At 37.4% G+C, this 23,838-nt stretch overlaps 1 protein-coding gene across 1 annotated transcript in view; it reads right to left on the bottom strand.

Annotated features, from left to right (window-relative positions):
* The window catches only part of LOC137245359 (kelch-like protein 17), a 218,568-nt gene that overhangs the window by 67,122 nt on the left and 127,608 nt on the right, over positions 1-23,838 (bottom strand). The window contains 1 exon segment of the mRNA XM_067775899.1: positions 19,597-20,138. Coding sequence (XP_067632000.1) covers positions 19,597-19,622 — 26 coding nt within the window. The 5' untranslated portion in view covers positions 19,623-20,138.

The raw sequence follows: 23,838 nt of genomic DNA, 5'->3' as shown, positions 1-23,838 counted from the left end.
TACAAACTTCAATCCAATGATGGAGGTTGGTGGCTTAATTACACCATACGCTTTTGCATTTTATTTTCATCCCCTACTCATCGCTTTCTTTGCGTTATCTCTTCGCAGTTTAGACTGCACAAATTGTAGGTATTTAAGTGAATATATTTTGTGGTTTTGCATCATTGTATTTGACATTGTTAAGTATCCTAAAGCATATTTGAAATACAATTTAGTTGTTCACTTTGTTCGTTTTTCCTGAACAAAGTCAAGAGTGGATCTTTTTAAGGATCATTATGCAAAATTTTGTGTATTGGCCAATTCAGTTTTCAATTGCTTATTGAGGCATCTACTATATAAACAAAAGGCATGAGTTCTAATCACTCGTGAGGGTCGATGCGTAAGCATATGTATGTATGTATGTTAATGATCAAAATTATTAGTACAATAAGATTTGAGTAGTACAACATGAAAGGAAAGATAGTTATAAGTAGTAGTACAAAAAGAAAATAAACAGTTACATGATACTGATATAAACAGATATATATATATATATATATATAATATATATATATATATATGTATATATATATATATATATATTGTAAGCCTATCCATAAAAGCTAATTTGTAATTTGTAATTTATTCTAGTATCGTGATCAAATACACGGCCAGTCTACATACTATTATCAGAAAAATAGTTATAGATAACATTCTCATAGTTGCTCCTACTTATACTATTTCTTATAGCATTGGGAATAGAATTCCAGGTACGTATAGTGTTCACGAAGAGTAGTCTAGTCGACGCAACAGATTTAAATGTGGGTACTATAAGGTCGTTTGAATGAGCGGATCTTGTGAAAGAAAGCTTATTATAAAGATATAAGGGCGTCTTAGTGAGCATGAGTCGGAAAAGGAAAATGCAGCTCCTGGCTTTGAGATAGTCGGATATTTGACATCGCAGAAGGCTAGATTTCCAACGGGATATGTGGTCGAACTTCGAAAGTAGGAATATCAGCGTACGTCTAGAATAATTTTTAAAATAAATGGATTTCGCCCAGGAGTCGCAGTTAAACCAAAACATAGGTCGTCGAGATATCGATTTGCTGTCGGCTTGTTATCGCCGAGTCATCGGCCTTTTATTAGTGTATTATAGGCTCGTTATCGATGAAAATGGTCCAATTGAGCCCAATGGCCAGTGTCCAGTGATTGTGGCTGTTATCCTTTTTAGCAAATCCTCAGTTTTTTATGGTTTTAGTTCGGCTAAATTCTTTTGGTGCTTCTACATGAGTCCGAGAATACCAATTTTGAATAGCGGTTTTCCTGAAATAGGTAAGAATGTTACTTTAAATGGATTAATCATTGAGGTCTAGCGAAGCACCGGCCTATCCCAGTACATTCGCTTTTATATTGCCATCAATATTGTCATCAAATTATGCGACAAAAAGCCTACAGGATTCACTTAATTAAAATAGTGAAGAGTATGAGTTTCAGCGTTACAAGTTCACTCTGAAACCAGATATTTCCACCTTATCTCACATTCAAAATCGTCACTGTTAATCTAAATCTGACTATTGAAAGCTTCGGAATTTTGACGGGTAGGCATTGAAATAATCATTATTGTATTTTCATCGTTCCACTCATTCAAAGCTAAAAATCAGATAATGCCTTTTTATACCTTTCATGAAAATGAAATGGTATATTAGCTTTCTCACGAAACTCAAAATTGTAAGTCCTTAAGGAAAATAGATAGATCAACCAATAAGTATACCGAAATGATCAGGATGAAGAGCTGAGTAGATTTAGCCATGTCAGTCTGTCCGTCTGTCTGTTTGTATGCAAACTAGTCCCTCAATTATTGAGATATATTTATAAAATTTGGTGAACGGGTATATTTAGGTGTCCGATTAGACATTTGTCGGAACCGGCCGGATCGGATCACTATAGCATATATCATCCATACAACTGATTTTTCAGTAAAGATGATTTTTGTCATATCTTCCTCAATTTCTCAGATTGAAGCTTCATACCATACGCTTTCGTATATTGTACATATTTTTGTCGGAAAAAATGGATGAGATCGGTCGTATATATAGCATATATCCCCAACAACCGATTGTTCAGATATGAAAATTTTCGTAATTACTGCCCCATTTTAACAGCTGGAGGCTTCAATTTTCACCGAATGTTTATGTATAGAGCATTCATTGTTGTCTGAAAAAATCAGAGGCGGAAACTGTCATTCCTTTTATAATATAATCCCTTGCAAAACTATTAATTTTGGACTTTTAATATATTTGGATCAAGTTAAAAATTATTTTCGGATTTTTATTACCTGAGTCCGATAGAACTAATTAAACTCGGACTTTTAAAAATAAAAGTCCGGAAATAAAAGTTAAATCCGGACTTTTATTTTTTAAAGCCAAAATGAAAGTCCGGCTTGATAACAAAGAAACGGCTTATCCGAAATAAAAAAATTTTCACCTAGGACAATTTTTTGACCAGGACTTTTTCGACTCCAAAAAAAAAAAAATAATTATTATTTTCTATCCCTGGAAAAAATCATAGAGATCGGTGGTATAGATATTATATACTCCATATAAACTGGCACTTCGGCCCCCTTTTTAATTACGTTTACGTCATTTATAGTTGAGATAAGTGATTCATGGTCACAGTTACTTCATACAGATCACAAAAAACGTCAAACTTTGCATCCTCACACAAAATACCTACCTATTTTTATACCTTTCATGAAAATGAAATCGTATATTAACTTTGTCACGAATCTCAAAATTAAAAGTCCTTAAAGTAAAATAGATAGACCCACCAATAAGTATACTGAAATGATCAGGATGAAGAGCTGATTTGATTTAGCCATGCCCGTCTGTCAGTCTGTCTGTTTGTGTGCAAACTAGTTTATTTTATATTTATATTAAAAATTGCTTAGGTATGTACATCTGTTCACTATGTATTTTATATCTTATACACCCCCTTATTTTGATTTTACGAATTGGATAAGGTCATTGTTCAGCCCCATTCATGAAAGGTATGAAGTCTTTGGCAGTCCCGTCCTTACTTGTTTATTTTACCAACAAAACATAGCCAAATACTAAAGGTCGCGAGACAACTGGGCGACACGCCAATTGCTAATAAATCGTAGAACAATGTGGTAATATGCTAGCATTAATGCTATTTTGTTTTATATTGACTTACAATTGCTTTACATTTGTATCAAAAGCTGACGGTGGGTGAAGTAGGCAGGTGGTGTTAATAAGCGTGGTGTCAAGTTTTACACATTAATGCTTTTATTTGGTATTCAAATGGAAAAATGGAATGTTTTACTGAAATGTTATTGAACTTAAGTGAGTTGTAGGTATTTCTGTACTTTTAACTTCGTTAGATGTCTAGGCTTAGGAAACGTCTGGTATTCGTGATAATTTTACCCCTTTAAGGTAGATGAGTTTTCACTGAGAAGCCTTCGTTGGCAGAAATACACTCGGAGTGTGCAAACTTACAACTCATCTCCAGCTGATGTACTAAATGTTATCTTAAACCAGTTATTTCTGATGGGAACTGTTGTTTTCTTTGAGCAGCTTTAAGTCCCGAGTTGGGAAAAACAAGGTCATCAGCCTTGGGTATATGGGTGCCAGAAACGCTAACGTTGAGGGAAACAAGAATGCAGACGATTTTGTAAGGTCAAGGAAGTTGCTGGACGCTACTGGGCCGGTGAAGATTCATCATTGTCTTGCATCAATCATAATTAACATACACAGCAGATTTCTGGAGAAAGCGGTCGGCGTTGGGAAGCCCTAGTTGCTACTTAAGCAAAATGGCCAGTTAACGATAGGAGGTGAACAGAGAACCTAATTAGGGAGCTGCCGAAGGAAGAAAAAACATTAGAATTACTGCCAACTTAAGTACTACCTGTACAGATGTACAGCTCTGTCACATAATCTATAAGTTTTAAGGAGCCATATATTGCCGGAACTCAAGGAAATTTAAAGACCGAACAAATAGCTTGAATAAAACATCGAATAATTATTCGGTTTCAGGATAAACTCCGTGAAAGTGAAACCCCGCGCGCTATATATTACCCCAGGCAGCCCATCAACCAACCTATTTGGAGTAAGCAGAACTAAAAGCGCGAGTCTTAAGGTGGATGATGTTAATTATATAACAGGCGATTTATGATTTTATACAACATTTAGACAACGCGGTTGATAGCATCTCTTCTGCGCTATTGAGGATGTTAACTTTTTCACTATTTGAGGCAGATTGATGTATATTGGAACGACTCTACGTCATTACTGTTTTTAGTGCTCGAAACAAACGAAAGGAAAAGTTACACTCAAGATGGCACAATCCCCGTCTACAAACCAAATTTGACAAGCCTTTAGCTTTAAGTACTATTAAAATATCTTTTTTAACACGCTTAAAAGTTTTGAGTCTTAATCTGAGGCTACTACAATGTATATGGCTAAACTAAATTGATTTGGTTTAAAATTTAGATTATAACGGTTTTCGTTCAAATAAGCTCGCAGATACATATTTGTTTCAATTTTAAACCAGAAAAGTCGACTTTTCACAAATGAAAGTTTTTATGTTAAGATTTTCAGCAGTAAGTTACATTTTTTTTGGATTTGTTTTAGAGCCAGAAGTGTCACCAACTTTATATTTTACGATTTTTGAAACTTTGTCGTTTTGTTTTCGAACAATTTTGGAATTTTAGACTTCTTGTTCAGTTAAGTTTAAGATTACTAGTATGGAAATGGCGGTTCTAGACCAAATGTAGAAAGGAAAAATGGAGAAAGGAAAAGTATATACACACCGACACACATATATATACAGCAAACAATTTCGTTGCCTACTTTTAGGCGCATATGTATGAAACAGCAAAACAATTTCGTTGCCTAGATTTAGGCGCATCCATGTATGTGTGTGTGAACTTTGTGAACCCAGCAAAAAAACGAGCGACTGATCTGAGCAGGTACTGTCTGATACTGAACTGAGCAGAATCTGAACAGTATCAGCTCAGTATCAGACCAGTATCTGATTAGTATCTGACCACTATCTGACCAGTCTGATCAGATACGGATCTGATACTGATCAGTCGCTCGCTTTTCTGCTGGGTTCACAAAGTTCACACACACACACACACACACACACACATGAATGCGCCTAAATATAGGCAACGAAATTGTTTTGCTGTTTTGCGGTTTCAAACGTATGCGCCTAAAAGTAGGCAACGAAATTGTTTGCTGTATATATATGTGTGTCGGTGTGTATATACTTTTCCTTTCTCCATTTTTCCTTTCTCCATTTGGTCTAGAACCGCCATTTCCATACTACTAAGATTTAAACCGAATAGAACTAAAAAAGGCAGTGGTAAATTGAGAAGTTACCAGTTTAGAACAAGTCTGATAATATCTTAAACCGATTAATGCTTTAAAATTAAAGCTAAATTTTTTACCGGACACTAATCATCATTCAGACATCGTCAAATTGGCCTAAAACTTTGCGACACATCGAAATACAGTCGAAAATGTTTTTAGGTAGTATTTTCTAGTAACTCATTGTTTGCGTGAGTTTGGCCAGCACTGCTATAAAGCAACACAAATGTTTTTGCTTAAATACAGTCATAACTGTGAAAAGCCTTTGCGCTTTTTCGGGGTAATAACACTTTTATGTTTTCTCTTAATAGTAAGTACATAGTTAATGCTTATTCATGTCCACTACTACATACAAAATATCGAAATACTGTAGTAAGTAGGGTAATGTTTGTAATAAAAACAAGTAAGTATGGGACTGCCTTCGGCTGTGCCGAAGACTTCATACCTTGCATGAATGAGGCTGAACAATAATCTTATCCCATTCGTAAAATCCAAATAATGGGGTGTATAAGATATGAAATGTATAGTGAACTGATGTACATACCAAAGCGATTTTTAAGATAAATATAAAATAAACAAGTAAGGAAGGCTAAGTTCGGGTGTCACCGGACATTACATACTCAGCTGAGGGATTTGAAGACAAAATTGTCTTTTTCTAAAAAGTGGAGCAACTTGCCTTTTCTATCTTTCTTCAGGAATCAGCTGAGTATAATTCATGGTTCAACTATATGGTTGACTCATCTGTACAATAACAAAATATGTCTGTTCAAAATGTCAAAACCTGTGTATTGGTGTTGGTGCGAATGGTATGGAATGGAAACATAAAACTAGACAGTTCTTGTATGTGAAAGAAAATTTTGCCAATGTATTGGTTTCATTTTGAGTTTGCCATCTCCTTTTGACAATCCCATCGACCATGCAATGAAATAAATAAAATCAGCTGATGAGATGAGCCAACCATATAATTGAGCCATGGTATAATTATTAAGCTGGGTCGGTTTATTAACCTATATCGCGCCATCGATTTTTCGATAAGTTTTGGGCTCAGGAAAAAAAGTTCCGCTAAGCATACCCCAAAAAATAATTTTCGAGCCTGCAAAATTTGAGTTTTTTTTACTTTTTTCTTTGATTTTTAAGGTTTTTTCATGACCTACTAAAAAAATTTTCATTTGATTTTAATATTTTCATGTATACCCTGTCCGACTCAAAATTGTCCGCTAAAAATTTTGGCGATAACAGTTTTTTGAAAAAAAAAAATATTTTTTGGGTTTTGAGGAGAGTTTTGGTGAAAAAATTTATTTTTTCGCCATTTATTTTTAAGGGTTTCTTCAGAAACGTGCAAAAGTGTTGCCGATGAAAACGAATTTGTCTCAAAGTTCCTATCCCACTTAAAATTATGCGATAAAAACGTTGGCATTAACAGTTTAAAAAAAAATTTTTTTTGGTTTTTGGGACTTGTTTTGGTCGAAATCGATTTTTTTCATTTTCAAGGCTCCAAATCATTTTTTATGTATATGTGTCCGTTAGACCCACCAATAAGAAATCAAAGAAAAAAAGTCAAAAAACTCAAAGTTTGCAGGCTCGAAAATTATTTTTTTGGGTATGCTTAGTGGAACTTTTTTTCCTGAGCCCAAAACCTATCGAAAAATCGATGGCGCGATATGGGTTAACTTTCGTACATGCAAATCAACCCAGCTTAATAGTTATAGCTGCGTTGGTTTCGTAGGGTTTCGCAGATGGTTTATAAGTAGTTTTTAATTCCATATCACATACTTTTGGGAAATATTGACCAAATTGTAGCCCAAGGTGACGTTTTTTTCCTTCATCCTTTGTCAAATAAGGGAAAATCACTATGTAGGAAAATGAACCCTGGAATGTGTTTGTACGATATGGGTATCAAATGAAAGGTATTAAAGAATATTTTAAAATGGAGTGGGCCTTAGTTCTATAGGTGGACGCCTTTTCGAGATAACGCCATAAAGATGGACCAGGGTTGACTCTATAATGTGTGTAGCTTATAATTAAAATTCTTTTTTAAAAACGTATTTTGATTATATTTTATTTTGAACTTTTAACTTTTTTTGTTTTACAAATTTCAGAGAATGAAAATTTTTGATAATTGAAAAATCAGTATTGAAAATTTAAATAATTATAAAACATATTAAAATTACAAAGTTCAAAGTAACTTAAACACAAAGTTAAATAAAAACAAGTAAGGAAGGCTAAGTTCGGGTGTAACCGAACATTACATACTCAGTTGAGAGCTATGGAGACAAAATAAGGAAAATCACCATGTAGGAAAATGAACCTAGGGTAACCTTGGAATGTGGTTGTATGACATGTGTATCAAATGGAAGGTATTAAAGAGTATTTTAAGAGAGAGTAGGCCATAGTTCTATGGATGGACGCCATTTAGGAATATCGCCATAAAGGTGGACCAGGGGTGTCTCTAGAATGTGTTTGTACGATATGGGAATCAAATGAAAGGTGTTACTGAGCATTTTAAGAGGGAGTGGGCATTAGGTCTATAGGTGGACGCCTTTTCGAGATATTGCCATTAGGGTGGGCCAGGGGTGACTCTAGAATGTTTGTACGATATGGGTATAAAACGAAAAGTGTTACTGAGCATTTTAAGAGGGAGTGGGCAATAGGTCTATAGGTGGACGCCTTTTCGAAATGTCGCCATTAGGGTGGGCCAGGGGTGACTCTAGAATGTGTTTGTATGATATGGGTATCAAATGAAAGATGGTAATGAGTATCTTAAAAGGGAGTAATCCTTAGTTCTATAGGTGGACGCCTTTTCGATATATCGCCATAAAGGTGGACCAAGGGTGACTCTAGAATGTTTGTACGATATGGGTATCAAACGAAAGGTGTTACTGAGCATTTTAAGAGGGAGTGGGCATTAGGTCTATAAGTGGACGCCTTTTCGAGATATCGTCATTAGGGTGGGCCAGGGATGACTCTAGAATGTGTTTGTACGATATGGGTATCAAACGAAAGGTGTTACTGAGCATTTTAAGAGGGAGTGGGCATTAGGTCTATAGGTGGACGTCTTTTCGAGATATCGCCATTAGTGTGGGCCAGGGGTGACTCTATAATGTTTGTGCGATATGGGTATCAAACGAAAGGTGTTACTGAGCATTTTAAGAGGGAGTGGGCATTAGGTCTATAGGTGGACGCCTTTTCGAGATATCGCCATTAGGGTGGGCCAGGGGTGACTCTAGAATGTGTTTGTACGATATGGGTATCAAATGAAAGGTGGTAATGAGTATTTTAAAAGGGAGTAATCCTTAGTTCTATATGTGGACGCCTTTTCGAGATATCGCCATAAAGGTGGACCAAGGGTGACTCTAGAATGTTTGTACGATATGGGTATCAAACGAAAGGTGTTACTGAGCATTTTAAGAGGGAGTGGGCATTAGGTCTATAGGTGGACGCCTTTTCGAGATATCGCCATAAAGGTGGACCAAGGGTGACTCTAGAATGTTTGTACGATATGGGTATCAAACGAAAGGTGTGACTGAGCATTTTAAGAGGGAGTGGGCATTAGGTCTATAGGTGGACGCCTTTTCGAGATATCGCCATTAGGGTGGGCCAGGGGGACTCTAGAATGTTTGTACGATATGGGTATCAAACGAAATGTGTTACTGAGCATTTTAAGAGGGAGTGGGCATTAGGTCTATAGGTGGCCTTTTCGAGACATCGCCAATAGGGTGGGCCAGGGGTGACTCTAGAATGTTTGTACGATATGGGTATCAAACGAAAGGTGTTACTGAGCATTTTAAGAGGGAGTGGACATTAGGTCTATAGGTGGACGCCTTTTCGAGATATCGCCATTAGGGTGGGCCAGAGGTGACTCTAGAATGTTTGTACGATATGGGTATCAAACGAAAGGTGTTACTGAGCATTTTAAGAGGGAGTGGGCATTAGGTCTATAGGTGGACGCCTTTTCGAGATATCGCCATTAGGGTGGGCCAGGGGAGACTCTAGAATGTGTTTGTACGATATGGATATCAAATTAAAGGTATTAATGAGGGTTTTAAAAGCGAGTGGCCCTTAGATGTATATGTGAAGGTGTTCTCGCGATATCGACCAAAATGTGGACCAGGTGATCCAGAAAATCATCTGTCGGGTACTGCTAATTTATTTATATATGCAATACCACTAACAGTATTCCTGCCAAGATTCCAAGGGCTGTTGATTTTGCCTTGTAGAACTTTTTCATTTTCTTCTACTTAATATGGTAGGTGTCACACCCATTTTACAAAATTTTTTCCAAAGTTATATTTTGCGTCAATAAACCAATCCAGTTACCATGTTTCATCCCTTTTTTCGTATTTGGTATAGAATTATGGCATTTTTTTCATTTTTCGTAATTTTCGATATCGATAAAGTGGGCGTGGTTATGGTCGGATTTCGGCTATTTTTTATACCGAGATAAAATGAGTTCAGATAAGTAGGTGGGCTAAGTTTAGTAAAGATATATCGGTTTTTGCTCAAGTTATTGTGTTAACAGCGGAGCGGAAGGACAGACGGTGGACTGTGTATAAAAACTGGGCGTGGCTTCAACCGATTTCGGCCATTTTCACAGAGAACAGTTACCGTCATAGAATCTATGTACCTACCAAATTTGAGAAGGATTGGTAAATTTTTGTTCGACTTATGGCATTAAAAGAATTCTAGACAAACTAAATGAAAATGGGCGGAGCCACGCCCATTTTGAAATTTTCTTTTATTTTTGTATTTTGTTGCATCATATCATTACAGGAGTTGAATTTTGACTTAATTTACTTATATACAGTAAAGATATTAAATTTTTTGTTAAAATTTGAATTAAAAAAATTTTTTTTTTAAAAAGTGGGCGTGTTCTTCATCCAATTTTGCTAATTTTTATTTAGCACATATATAGTAACAGTAGCAGCGTTCCTGCCAAATTTCATCATGATATCTTCAACGACTGCCAAATTACAGCTTGCAAAACTTTTAAATTACCTTCTTGTAAAAGTGGGCGGTGCCACGCCCATTGTCCAAAATCTTACTAATTTTCTATTCTGCGTTATAACGTCAACCCATCTGCCAAGTTTCATCGCTTTAATTGCCTTTGGCAATGAATTATCGCATTTTTTCGGTTTTTCGAAATTTTCGATATCGAAAAAGTGGGCGTGGTTATAGTCCGATATCGTTCATTTTAAATAGCGATCTGAGATGAGTGCCCAGGAATCTACATACCAAATTTCATCAAGATAGCTCAAAATTTACTCAAGTTATCGTGTTAACGGACGGACGGACGGACGGACGGACGGACATGGCTCAATCAAATTTTTTTTCGATCCTGATTATTTTGATATATGGAAGTCTATATCTATCTCGATTCCTTTATATATGTACAACCAACCGTTATCCAATCAAACTTAATATACTCTGTGAGCTCTGCTCAACTGAGTATAATAATAAGAACCCTACATGTGTTTTTTCGATATGGGAATCAAATGAAAGGTGTTAATGAGTATTTTAAAAGGGAATGGCTCTTAGTTGTATATGCGAAGGCGTTTTCGATTATCGTCCAAAATGTGTAACAGGGTGACATCATCTCTCGGGTACCGCTGATTTATTTACATATGTAATATAACGAACAGTATTCCTGACATGATTCCAGGGGCTTTTGAAATATTTCATTTTCTTCTACTTGATATGGTAATTTTTCTAAAGTTATATTTTGCGTCAAAAAATCAATCCAATCACCATTTTTCATCCCTTTTTTGGTATTTGGTATAGAATTATGACATTTTTCCAAATTTTTGATATCGAAAAAGTAGGCGTGGTCATAGTCGCATTTCGGCCATTTTTTATACCAAGATAAAGAGTTCAGATAAGTACGTTAACTAAGTTTAGTAAAGATATATGTATCGATTTTTGCTCAAGTTATCATGTTAACAGCCGAGCGGAAGGACAGGCGGTCGACTGTGTATAAAAACTGGGCGTGACTTTAACCGATTTCGCCCATTTTCACAAAAAAACACTTATCGTCATAGAAGCTATGCCCTTACCATATTTCACAAGGATTGGTAAATTTTTGTTCGACTTATGGCATTAAAAGTATTCTAGACAAATTAAATGAAAAAGGGCGGAGCCCATTTTGAAATTTTCTTTTACTTTTGTATTTTGTTGCACCATATCATTACTGAAGTTGAAAGTTTACATAATTTACGTATATACTGTAAATATATTCCATTTTTTGTTAAAATTTGACTTTAAAAATTTTTTTTTTTTTAAGTGGGCGTGGTCGTTCTCCGATTTTGCTAATTTTTATTAAGCATACATTTAGTAATAGGAGTAACGTTCCTGCCAAATTTCATCATGGTATTTTCAACGACTGCCAAATTACAGCTTGCAAAACTTTTAAATTACCTTCTTTTAAAAGTGGGCGTTGCCACACCCACTGTCCAAAATTTTGCTAATTTTCAATTCTGCGTCTTAAGGTCAACCCACCTACCAATTTTCATCACTTTATCCGTGTTTGGTAATGAATTATTGCAATTTTCGGTTTTTCGAGTTTCTTATCCGAAAAATCGGTTGTATGGGATATATACTATATACATATATTCCCGATCAATACCATTTTTCAGACAAAAAAGAATGCTCTATACGTAAGCATTTGGTGAAATTTGAAGCTTCTAGCTGTTAAAATGGGCAGTAATTACGAAAAATTTCTTATCTGAACAATTGGTTGTTGGGGATATATGCTATATATACGACCGATATCATCCGTTTTTTCCAACAAAAATATGTGCAATATACGAAAGCATATGGTGAAGCTTGAAGCTTTAATCTGATAAATTGAGGAAGATATGACAAAAATCCTCTTTTCTGAAAAATCGTTTGTATGGGGGATATATGCTATAGTGGTCCGATCCTGCCGGTTCCGAAAAATGTCTAATAGGACACCTAAATACACCCGATCACCAAATTTTATTAAGATATCTCAAAAATTGAGGGACTAGTTTGCATACTAACAGACAGACGGACAGACTGACATGGCTAAATCAGCTCAGCTCTTCATCCTGATCATTTCGGTATATTTATTGATGGGTCTATCTATTTTTTTTAAGCACTTACAATTTTGAGATTCGTGGCGAAGTTTATATACCATTTAATTTTCATGAAAGGTATACAAATTAAGGGTGGCATATTTTATAGCGCAAAGAGTAAAGACAATGCATTGGTTGCATGCAAACACTTTTTATGCCTTTTGCAGTCAAGCTGGCGTCGGTTTAAATAAATAATAGACCCACCTACGTACAAATATGTATATATATTTCATAATAAACTATCCATTTTAGGGGTTACAAGTGAGTGAAAAATTGAAAGTCAATTTGTTCTTTAAGCTCCCTAAAGTCGAGTTTCCCATTTGCTTGCGCAATGGCGCCACATTCGTTAATATATTGTAACGAATTTGCTGCAAATCCTCTTATTTGCAACCCTCTGCTAAGTTCGTATCGCTAAACTGTTGAATAAATAACTCCAATATGTAATAATACAAAATGGCCTTTATTCAAGTACTTCACAATAACACTTGTACTTTGCAACGAATAGCTTACTTAATAACCAAACTGATTGACAGCTCAAATGAAGCTCTACAATTCAAAATAATACTGCTATAGCTCGCTAGATAGCGCTTAATCCAAATCTCAAATCAAACTGAATTACTTCTTACTCGCCTGCCCCGCTTTTATAGTTTACGCTGCATACTTCTAGGCTCTTCCATTTCCAGAACTTACCAACTATATTCGTGTGTGTATAGTTCTCATATAGTTTCTACTTGTTTACAATTGTCTACTTTTTAGCGCTTCTCAGATGTACATATGTGAGTTTGTAGTTTACAGTCTCCCGAACACACATAAGCGTATAAGTAAATTCATCTGTGTGTGACATCTCATCTCTCGCTGCCTTGTATGTAAATGTTGCTCGTCGGAATGTGTACATATGTGTAGACGCAATTATTGATTCGTTTATGTAGATACATAATGATTGAATTATTGATGTGAATTCACGTCACTGCTTAGCATCGGCCTGGAGATGGCAGCACTCCTTAGTTTTGCTAATATTCGTAACACTGCCCTCCACCTAAGTCTGATCGTCCCGATCAGACAAATCTCCCAATCTAAACGCCGCTAGCATCTCCAAATGTACCACCCTTCTAATCCGTGGTTTCCCAGTGGTTTGTATGCGGTAGATGGTATCACTGATCTTCTTCACAACTTTGTACGGGCCTTCCCAACTGCACCGAAATTGGGCTGGAACACCTTTCCGCCGGTGAGGGTTGTTTAACAGTACCAAATCTCCATTCCGGAAACCTTCCGAATTATTTTCCCTGTCGTACCTGTGTTCCATCTTACTACTCATTATTCTGGATCGTTCTCTCGCACTCTGTTGCTTGGCCAATGAAGAACTACTTTGTAGAGCTTTTTCTTGACGGATTGGCTTCACATACTCAGTATCATTCCGACGTTTCCCAACAAAAGTGCGCGCTGGCTTGAAACCATCCTTGCATTCTTTCTGAAAAATTCTTTCAGTCATTTTAGTGCGTCCATTAGGGTTTGTTGATGCCGGTCTTTTCCTCGCAGGTACTTTTAATTTCGCTTTATTTGGCACATTCGATCCATCAACATTTGCTCGATCTACTTTCCTTGACTTTCGTGGTCTCTGTCGAATCTCCTCCACCAGCACTCGCTTACTGCTGAACCCTTTTTCCAAACTGAAGTTAAGTGGCACATCTTGGTTCTCATAATGCATCACCCTTCTCTGCATATCGATCTTGATGTCATGGTCAACCAAGAAATCCACTCCCAATATAACTTCATCAACAATCTCCGCCACAACAAATTTGTGTAGAATCATGACCTTCCCAATCAATACTTCACATATCACTTCTCCCTGAACTTGGTTATACTCGCCAGTGACCGTACGCAACTTTGCTCCAGGTAACGGTTTTACTCTCCTGTTGACCAAGTCAGATCGGATCAAGGAATGAGAGGCGCCCGTATCTACAGTCAGTATTCGTTCGTTGCCATCCACATTCCCTCTGACGGTAAGACAGCTCGATTTTCTACCAATTTGCAACACAGATATCACAGGGCATTCAATAGCCGGATCTAGCTCTCTACCTCTTACTCGCTCTTGCTCATCTCCTCCAGCTTTGCGTTTACGCCCACCCACATTGTTGGAACTATTAAGGCCAAGATCGCAATGACGTGCAATGTGACCGGACTTCCCGCATTTGAAGCATTTGATAACTTTTTCACTCCGCTTTTGCGATCCTTTCAGCGCCTCCAATATTGCGTCTACCCACTCTGGCCTTTCTACTTCCACACGGCGTGCTTTGAAAACTGGCTTACACAGAAGCGACGCTGTTTCTTGAATCAGGGCTTGTGACACCGTTTCTGCGAATGTTGGCTTTGGGTTTGCGTATGTAGCCTGCTTCGTTTCCACATCTCGTATGCCATTTATGAAGCTCTGGATTTTTACCCTTTCAGTGTATTCCACGGGTGCGTCTGCATTCGCTAAATGTGCTAGCCTTTCAATATCCGACGCAAACTCTTGCAATGTTTCACCAGGCCTCTGGAAGCGGTTCAGCAACTCCATTTGGTATATCTGTCTCCTATGCTCAGTTCCGTATCGCCTCTCTAGAGCGCCCATCAATGCTTCATAACAGTTCCGTTCACTCTCTGGAATGGTTTGTAAAATCTCAGCTGCAGGCCCTTTCAACGCCATGAACAGTGCAGCAACTTTATCTACCACATTCCAGTTGTTCACTGCTGCGGTCTTCTCAAACTGTAGCTTAAAGACCTGAAAAGGAACAGAACCGTCAAAGGATAGTGTTTTTACCTTTGAATTACTAGTTGAAACTGCTGGGAGATTTAGTTGCAACTGCTCGATACGTCCTCTCAAAGCATCCACCTCGGCCTCGATTTTTTCTTCAAACTGTAAAATTTTTGTATCTTGCGCCTCCAACTTCGAGGAAATACGTCCTTCTTGCTCTTCCAGTTGAGCAGAGATCTGCGATGATATCTGTGCTGAAATTTGAGCCGACATTTCGGATATCCGTGCCTCTTGTGCTTCAATCTTCGCTGTTATACGGTTCTCCTGCGATTGCCTCTCGTAGCCGTGCCTGAAGTTCAAGTTTAACGCCTCTTGTATTCAATCCACGGCTCTCCAACTCCTTCTTTAGTTGCTGGATCTTCAATTCACTGAACCTTGCCATGTCCTTGTTGTCCTCTGGAATTTAGTCAACAATTCCTCTTCTGACACCAATTGTAACGAATCTGCCGCAAATCCTCTTATTTGCAACCCTCTGCTAAGTTCGTATCGCTAAACTGTTGAATAAATAACTCCAATATGTAATAATACAAAATGGCCTTTATTCAAGTACTTCACAATAACACTTGTACTTTGCAACGAATAGCTTACTTAATAACCAAACTGATTGACAGCTCAAATGAAGCTCTACTATTCAAAATAATACTGCTATAGCTCGCTAGATAGCGCTTAATCCAAATCTCAAATCAAACTGAATTACTTCTTACTCGCCTGCCCCGCTTTTATAGTTTACGCTGCATACTTCTAGGCTCTTCCATTTCCAGAACTTACCAACTATATTCGTGTGTGTATAGTTCTCATATAGTTTCTACTTGTTTACAATTGTCTACTTTTTAGCGCTTCTCAGATGTACATATGTGAGTTTGTAGTTTACAGTCTCCCGCACACACATAAGCGTATAAGTAAATTCATCTGTGTGTGACATCTCATCTCTCGTTGCCTTGTATGTAAATGTTGCACGTCGGAATGTGTACATATGTGTAGACGCAATTATTGATTCGTTTATGTAGATACATAATGATTGAATTATTGATGTGAATTCACGTCACTGCTTAGCATCGGCCTGCAGATGGCAGCACTCCTTAGTTTTGCTAATATTCGTAACAATATCTTTGTTATCGATAATCAATCGATACAACTTCGGCAAAAAAAGCGATAACACCCCGATTACAAAGCGACAACTTTTCCACAAAAAGTCGATAAAAAACGATAATTTTTCGATTTAAAGCCAATAAATCACCGATAAACAATCGATAATCCGTCGATGAAAAACTAATATATCATTAATAGCGTTTGTTTTAGATCGCAAATATATAACTCTGCGATAACAAATGGACATCAAATCGATAACTAGCCGAAAAGGAATGGATAATAATCCGGTAATTCGTCGATAACAGTTGTAATCGACAGCAAACTTCTAATACATTGAAAACACGCCGCCCGAATTCGGTTTCAGTTTTCACATTCCGCCAACATTTAGCCTAGACTTACATTTTGTATTCCCTTATACCGTGAGCAAAGATGGTTTCAAATCAATATCAGGATGCTCTTAACAATTTATTTTCTGCCGCAGAAAACATTGGCGTGTCATATTAATCCGTACATTTAGTAGAAGATTTCTCGGGAAATATTATCGGCACCACAGCGAATGTACTGAAAGGGCTGCCGAACAGAATGTTGACGGGATTGTATAACAAATAGAACGATCTATAAATCACAAATAATTTTAAAATGGTCCTATCTTGAGCTATCGAAAGAGCACTGGTACACTTAGCAGTCGAGGTGGCTCTGGTTGAACTGAGTATAACAGGGAGAAATTTCATTACAATCGATGGAGAGGGACAGAGAGAGCGGCGAGAGGGAGCTGCTGTCAACTATGTATGTATGTACTTTAGTTTCTTTGTCCAGCAGGCGGGGCTGTAGTCGAGTAAGAATTAAAATCCGGCTCATTTCTCATTAATACCGGTATAATAATTTTGTTGTTTTTTTATCGGACTATGGATCTGTAAGATCATGGGTTCGAACCGAGCTCAAGGCCTTAACAATTTTTTTTTATTATTATTGTTATGATATTTTTTTTCTTAGCTGAAAAAGTTTTTAAATTACAACAGAAAAAATTATGAGCTAGGTTCGATACGTCAATAAATGCGCAACAACAGGAAAGCAGCAGCCACATATATATATGTACATGTTGACAGCAAAGATAATATTTCACATATACGTAATCAGCTAAGAGCGAGGTTGACATTACTCACGCATAGCTAATTATCTACTATGAGCTACAGAAATGAGAAGTATATAAGCAACTATTCGAGACGGCTATTCGCGAAAAATCTAGACCCTAGGAGAAATAGGTGAATGAGTCAAATGAGAATTTGAAGTACTACCATAGTAGCGTGGTAAATGAAGAACATTTTGCTACACTGAATATTTGAGTTATTTATACAGAATCGAAACAGGAGTTATGAAGGCAAACGAATCACCGATGTAATAGCTGAATGGTCTAAATAGCTCACAGCGTGGCCAAAAAGTTGGATCTTTACAACGGAGCTATATCAGATGTCTTAAAATTTTCCTTCTTCAATAAAAAAAATTGTAATATTATTGTAAAAGCCTTTAGCTCGATACGAAGCAATGATCTTACAGATCAATAGTCCGCTAAAACAACAACAAATTATTATACCGATATTAATAAGAAATGAGTCGGATTTTAATTCTGACGTAAATACAGCCCTGCATGCTGGAAAAAGAAACTAAAGTACTCATACACATTGTTTACATTATACGTTAAACCTTATAAATAAGATCTGATTACCTACACATTAATTAAGGACGCACCCAAAATAATTCAACCACCAAGACAAAAGATAATGCCATTTACATATCCTTCTGCTTCTTCTTATTTAGTGATAAACTCTCTAGAAGAATTTTGGCCAATATAAGCTGTTAAGTGGAGTTATTGATTTGTAAGATCATGAGTTCAAATCAAGTTCAAGGCCTTACAATTTTTTTTTTTAATATTATTGTTATAATATAAATGTTTTCTTAGCTGTTAAAATGTTATATAAGCATAGAAAAAATTATCTCGTAACAATAATAATGAAGGCCTCCAGCTCGATTCGAGCCCATAATTTGATGGGTATAATATTTTTATTTTACAGATAACAACGCTTTGTATTTCAATATTATATAAATAACTAGCAGACCCGGCAGACGTTGTTCTGCCCTAAATTTGGCCTATCTGCATACATTTTAATAAGCTTTTTCCATCTAACTCTGCCGTACCCCTCTACACTTTTTCCTAATCTTTTTATTCACTCCTCCCTCCGTCTTTTTCGCTTCATCTCCATCTTCGTCTCATTCTATCTTTTTCTCAGTCTCCATCTCTCTTTTCTCTTCTCTCAGGTTTTTCTCCTTCTTCTTCATCTCTTATTGCCAGTCCCAGAGGGTGGTATGTATTTTGATCCAGTCCCATTGCGAGTCTCAGTGCCAGTCCCACTCCGAGTCTCAGTCTCAGTCCCAGTCCAAGTCCTAATCCCTGTCCCAGTCCCTTTCTGGTATACTTCCCGGAAAAAAGCATCGTAAATACTAATATAGGCAAATTTATATACGAAATTTCAGGCAAATCGAATAGGACGTATATAAATAGGTATGTGGGTATTGTTAATTCTTGTCTTTATTTCGGCTTCGCATGCATATTTATCAGTTTTGCCAGGTTGGTGCGACTAAATCGAATATCACAATGAACTTTAGCCACTCAGCGGTGTAAAACTTACTCTGTACTAAAGCATACATCAAAAACTTTAATTTGATTCCCATAATGTAAAAACACATTCTAGGTGTATCCGGGTCCACGTTTTGGGCTATATCTCGAGACCCTAGCCTCCCAGTTGTCTGAAAATTATCCTGTACTATAGCACACATGAACAGCTTTCATTTGATATTCATATTGTATAAACACATTTTAGGTGTACCCGGATTTGACATCCATATTGTATAAACACATTCTAAGGGTATCCGTGTCCACGTTTTGGCCTTTATCTCGTGACCCTAGTCACCCAGGGGTATGAAAATTATCCTGTACTATAGCACTCATCAACAGCTTTCATTTCATATCCATATTGTATAAACACATTCTAGGGGTACCTGGGTCCACGTTTTGATCTCAAGACCCCAGACACGTAGAGAAAAAAATGTAGACGTTGGCCGATTCTCAGACCTACCCAATATGCTCACAAAATTTCGTGAGAATCGGTTCAGGAGTTTCGGAGGAGTTCAGCCTCTAATAGTAAACCTCAATAGTAACCTATCATATTCTTTATACTCAGTGAGATAAGCATATACTTACGTATTAGATTTAACAGGCAGAAACATTTTTGAGTATATATATATTTGATTTATGTGGCAGTAGAAGGAATTTTCTGCTTAAACGAAGTAATTTTTATATACTCTACACTCTCAAATGAGATTCATTTTGATAATTTGGCGTTTTTCACACCTTTTTTTATTCATTTTATACTATATGAATAAATTAATATTTCAAACATTTTTTTAACTCATTTGCATTATTTTGTAAGGCTTCTTCAGCGCTGGGATATCGTCCTTATTTCTCACTTCAGACACAACACTTCATAGCGCAAACGCTTAAATTTTTTCGTTTATTTCACGACATACACTCTATCTTGTGAAATTTCAATGACTCCCCTGTAATTTCTCAGCAGCACATGCACTTTAGCGCAGCTCTCGTTGAACTGATGGTTATTTTTTATCGCTATTCATGACAGCTAGACGTTTGCTCAACTCTTATAATCTGAACACTTTTGAAAATGATATGCTTTTACTTGTCAGTTTGTTCCTTTTCCTTATCTGAAGTGTTGTTCTGTTGCAGATCTAGAAGTATGAAGAAAAAGAAAGAGATGTTATTATTGATTGATGGACCAAACTTTTTTAATAACATTCAAGGAAATCCAGATATTTATGCATGTATCACAATGCATTAACTCAGAATGAATAGCATACTTTAGGGCGATTAAAGTCACAAACACAAATGAAACACAATTCCAGCACATCGATGATTGTTCATTCATGTAGCAGAACGTCGGAGAGAACACAAAATATTTAGGTCAATGAGTACATTAAGAAAGCAAATACGCGCCAATTTTTATTTACGTACAGAATTACATATACATATGTATGTCCTTTACGAGGTGCGGCACGTAAGCTCAGGAAATTTGTTAGTAAAATGTCATTAGACTCTTCAGCGACAGAAGCAAAATACCTCGATTTCGCATTTACTAAACGGCACAGAGCTCACGCTCTCAATTAAAGTCAAGTACCTTGAGGTCGAAGCAGACAACAAGCTAAACCGGAAATTCAATATAGAAAGAGAGTAGAGAAGGCGCACATCGCCTACTACTCTCGTGTAAAAAAACAGGTAGCAGAAACTGGGGCTTAAGACCAAAACTTAGGTCCCACCAGCAGGTTTGGGGCTTAGCGTATACCCGCGGCGGATAAGCGACTGAAATACCCAAATCATTCGAGAGGTTGCCAGTGCAATTTATAGTTTCTCCTACCCAATTGTCAACCTCACCTATCCGAGCCGAATCCTGTTTCTTTGGCAGCGCAGGCCTTGGCGACCACAAGATTCTCATAGTACAAGGGGTTGGAATGTGGTCATATTAAATCGTTGCCGAGATGTTCCCGCTTGTATCTTAATGGTGCTTGTTACCGGAACGTACAGGATCTGTACTCGGCAAAGGACCATCAACGTTGATAACATTTCCCAAAACCTTCGGAGAGTGCTTTTATCTCTTCAACAACAACAGAAACTTTGAAAGTGGCTTTCTACAGCAGTAGAAAGGCGCATCCTATCGTACGGAGCGACAGTGTGATAGCTGTTGTTGTTGATGTCTTCATTACTACAAGTACTTCAAGGTGACGATACCCTCGAGAAGAATGCATATTCCCAGACAGCTAACCAGCTCTAGTGGCATTGGATTCACCACTTAAGTCCGCCAAATCCGTCGATAACTGTAAGATAGTGTGACCATTACACTCACATAGATACCAGGTCACAGGAATATAGACGGCAATTAAAAAATGATTGAACTGGCAATAAAACGTGACATTCTTACCTATTTCAATAAATCCGCTATTCAAAATTGGTATTTCAAGGACTCAAAGTTGTTTCTGAACTACAACGAAAAACAACAGAGGAGTCTCTAAAATTGTCTAGGAAGGATGAGGATGACAGCCACCATTACGATATTTGCATCAGTTACAAATAAAAAGGTTGTAAGGAAAATATCAGGTATCATGCCATCCGATCTAAGAGAGGTATCAAAATGCTCCATAAATGACATAAAAACTAGCTCATTGTAAGTAATTTAATATACAAAACAACTAATTGGTTCCAGGAGAAAGTACATCGAAATAGCACCTAGAGCGCTACTTCCTTATCTTTACTTATCAGTAAACGAGAAGACGGATGACTAGCCCATTAGCGTGAGAGTAGCCATGGAGCTCGAGCAGCGCGCACCCGTACCTGAAGTAATGCTAAACGCGGTCCCAGCTACGGTGATTTGCGCGGGCCGTGGGAGGTTAGGTTTTAGTGGGTAGCCCTTCATGGAAGAAGGGAGTCCTACGCTCGGAGAGTCTCGCAGTGAATCTTAAATATCCCGGTCAGTGCATAAAGCGTTTCCCCCTTCCACGAAACAAAAAAATAAAAAACAAAAAAAAAAGAGCGCTACTTCGCCCACAGCGCAACCAACCAACCACTCTCATAAGACATGCAATGCTCTTTGGCCCTTTGCAGTCCCGCGCTTAGTTCCACGCTTTTCCTACTTATTTGAGCATGAGCGATTCTATATGAGGTCCTGTACCGCCAATTTGTACGAAAAATCAAAATGTTATACTATGCATGGAATAGAAGCTTAGCCTAAGTCTCATCGGAGGTATATCGCACCAAGTTTTTATTTTTTTTTTCGAGTCTCGTTTTCCTATGTGACTGGAAACCTAATATAGGTGTAAATTTCTCCCTATAATATATTATCAGATCATGTGCTATACCAGATTATCGTCATATCGTCTATCGTACTAAAGTCTTCTTGTACAGCTGGTTTCAAGTTCTCGAGATCTTTTGCTACCTCCCTAGGTGGTTGTGATAGTTGTATTGGACATTTTCCCAAACCCTAACCCTCCTCAGCGATTCGAGATACGCGAATTATCTTCTAACCCTATGTTGATACATTCGAAATCCGACCGTATTCACCAGACATGGAAGTCATACCCATGGCCTTTAGTATCGCGGTATCGCGGAGATCAGCGCTTTTCCACCTCCTCAGCCCATGTTGTTTTCATGCTTTGCAACGAACCCATCTAGCCGTTTCAAGGTGGCACTATCGTAGCACCTTGTCATCTCAGTCCTACCCACCGATAATTCGAAGGAGTGTTTCGGTTTATTCGGTTGGTCCCACATCATCCTGGTCATGACACTAACCAGTTACTTTTCCTGCATAACCGTTTGACAAGCATCTGCCCATCAGGATTGCTCTGATCAATTGCGGCCACAGTCATTCTTGTGACAGATAGATCTAATATTGAATATATAGAGAAAAAGAACCGTCCGCCACAGCAGCGGCCTCGCTGTAGTAAGGACACAGAGGTGGTCCGACATTCATTGCTTTCAGTCATAAAATATGCACTCTTCGCATAACTCCCAATTGGCAGAATGGCCTTCATACCATCAACAGAGTGGCTTCCCTAGGGAGGGTTCTATCCTCCAATTATGTTTCAGTTACAATTCAAGTTCCAGAACCATTACGATTCTAGTTGTTTTCAGTTCCATCGGACCTTTGATGTGGTAGCCAAAGCACGCTACCACCATACCACGGCGGCAGCCAACGTTATATCGTCTTCAAATTCTATCATCAAAATTTAGTGTTCACACCTCTTGAACTATAAGTTTGTACGAGTTTTCTTTTATTCACTCAACGCGTGCTTACAGTACGCCACACTCAAATATATCTAGCCACAAAAGAAGTTATCTTCTTTGTACTATATGAGCTTCGTTTCAATATATGTACATACATATGTATGTATGTACAGCAGGGAACACGAAAATGGCAGTGGTTATATTTATAAAATTTTGTCAACTAATTTTTTTTTTGGCTTTTTTCGATAATTTAAGAAAAAATTTCAAAAAATTCGAAAACTCAAGAAAAGTTTTTTGAGCATGTAGTTTTGAATCCCAATCAATTTTAGTCCAACAAAATGCAAATTACAGGTCTCTCAAAATTCCCATTGTTATACACAGCATGCTTTGCACACAGAGTATATTAACTTTGATTGGATAACGGTTGGTTGTACAGATATAAAGGAATCGAGATAGATATAAACTTCCATATATCAAAATCATCAGAATCGAAAAAAAAATGTGATTGAGCCATGTCCGTCCATCCGTCCGTCTGTTCGTTAACACCATAACTTGAGTAAATGTTGAGATTCTTCACCAAATTTAGTAAACGAGCTTATCTGGACCCAGAATAGATTGGTATTGAAAATGAGCGAAATGGGATGATAACCATGCCCA

The sequence above is a fragment of the Eurosta solidaginis genome, chromosome 3 (genome assembly GCF_040869045.1).
Source record: "Eurosta solidaginis isolate ZX-2024a chromosome 3, ASM4086904v1, whole genome shotgun sequence".
Taxonomy (NCBI): domain Eukaryota; kingdom Metazoa; phylum Arthropoda; class Insecta; order Diptera; family Tephritidae; genus Eurosta; species Eurosta solidaginis.
Note: the sequence above shows the minus strand (reverse complement) of the source record. Positions and strands in the feature narration are given on the sequence as shown.